This window comes from Nicotiana sylvestris, chromosome 5 (genome assembly GCF_000393655.2).
Source record: "Nicotiana sylvestris chromosome 5, ASM39365v2, whole genome shotgun sequence".
In the NCBI taxonomy this organism is placed as follows: domain Eukaryota; kingdom Viridiplantae; phylum Streptophyta; class Magnoliopsida; order Solanales; family Solanaceae; genus Nicotiana; species Nicotiana sylvestris.
The window spans coordinates 89932945-89934640 of NC_091061.1; the positions used below are offsets into that span (position 1 = coordinate 89932945).

The window sequence follows — 1696 nt, forward strand, 5'->3', positions numbered from 1 at the left end:
CAAGCACAATAGATGCAGCAGGTAAAATTGTAGTTATTTTGTAGGCAGTTTATAAATTGTAGATACATTGAAGATATTTTGTATATATATATATATATATATATATATATATATATATATATATATATATCGTAGTTTATATGTATTTGTGTTTTCATATGCATTTTCAAATCTGACAGTTAATTACTTTTTTACTAATAATGTGTAGGTACAATATGGCCTTTGGCATATGCTGTGGTTGATTTGGAAAACGACGCATCGTGGAAGTGGTTTTTAAAGCAATTCAAGCAAGCATATGGTGAAAGAACTTCAATGTGTGTTGTTTCAGATAGGAATGAGAGTATCCTGAAGGCAATATCAATTGTCTATCCAGGCGTGCCACACTACTCTTTCGTGTGGCATATTTGGACAAATATAAGGGCAAAGTTCAAGAAGGGTCATCTACAATTAAATGAATTGTACTTTGCTACAACTGTGTCATACACTCTGGATGAATTTAATGAAAGGATGTCGAAGATTGAAGAGATAGACCCGCGTGTTAAATCATACCTCTATGATATTGGCTATCATAGATGGTCAAGAGTATAAGCAACGGTGAATAGAACTTGGACTATGACATCAAACATTGCCGAGTCGTTGAATGCTGTAACAAAAGAGGCAAGAGAGCTGCCAATATTTGACCTATTAGAGTATATGAGGACACTTCTTGAACGTTGGATGAAAGAGAAGTTATTGAAGGTAAAGGGTACTTTCACATACCTTGGGTACAAATTCAACAAAGAAATGGAGAAAAACAGTACATTATCTCAGAAACTTAGGGTAAGATCTATTTATTTGGTGCAAAAAATTAATTAAGTAATACACATTGTTTTCAGATTGTAGATAAATTGTAGAGAAATTATAGTTAATTTGTAGATTGTAGATTGTAGATAATTTGTAGATATAATTGTAGATACATTGTAGATAATCTATTTTTATGATTGTAAATATTTTTCTTTCTGTTTGTTATGTAATTGTAGGTGAGGGCTTCAACAGATCATATTCATACTGTGATAGATGGTGTGAAGCGGTACATTGTGTGTCTTAAAAGCTAGAAATGTAGTTGTGGCCAGTTCCAACTTGATGAACTTCCATGTCCGCATGCTTTGGCGGCTCTAAGGCATAGGAATGAAACTTATGAAAACTATTGCTCTCCGTATTACACAAGGGAGAGCCTGCTACGTACATATGAAATACCAGTAAATCCCTTTCCTGATGAAAACAAATGGAATGTGACACAACATATATCCGATGAAGTAGTAAATCCACCTACGGGAGAGAAAAAGCAGCCAGGAAGACCTCAAAAGGAAAGATACAAAACATATGATGAACTAAAGTCAAAGAAGTACAAGGTATCATGTAGCAACTGTGGAGGTGAAGGGCATAACAAAAGATCTTGCAAGAATGCACCCAAAAAGAAATAAATATCGTGTAGTTAGAATAGTATTTCAAAAATAATTGTTAGTGTGTTCAAGTTAACAAAATTTTGTGTGTAATCGTTTAAGTTTTGAAAGATCATAATGTAGTTAACTTCAATTTGTTTATATGTTTGTTAACATGTTTTTCTGTATTGTGTCAATCATCTACCTCCATTTTTTACATTTTGTACATAGCAGTTAATATTTATTATCTACAATATAACTATAAGTTAAAAAAA

The 1696-nt window shown here is 32.4% G+C and overlaps 1 protein-coding gene across 1 annotated transcript; it reads left to right on the forward strand.

Moving 5' to 3' along the window:
* Positions 1–612: 612 nt before the first annotated feature.
* LOC138868955 (uncharacterized) lies at positions 613–1463 on the forward strand. Its single transcript, XM_070146536.1, has 3 exons — positions 613–819; positions 1020–1069; positions 1208–1463. The coding sequence occupies exons 1-3, from the start codon at positions 613–615 to the stop codon at positions 1461–1463; spliced, it is 513 nt and encodes a 170-aa protein (XP_070002637.1).
* Positions 1464–1696: the final 233 nt, after the last annotated feature.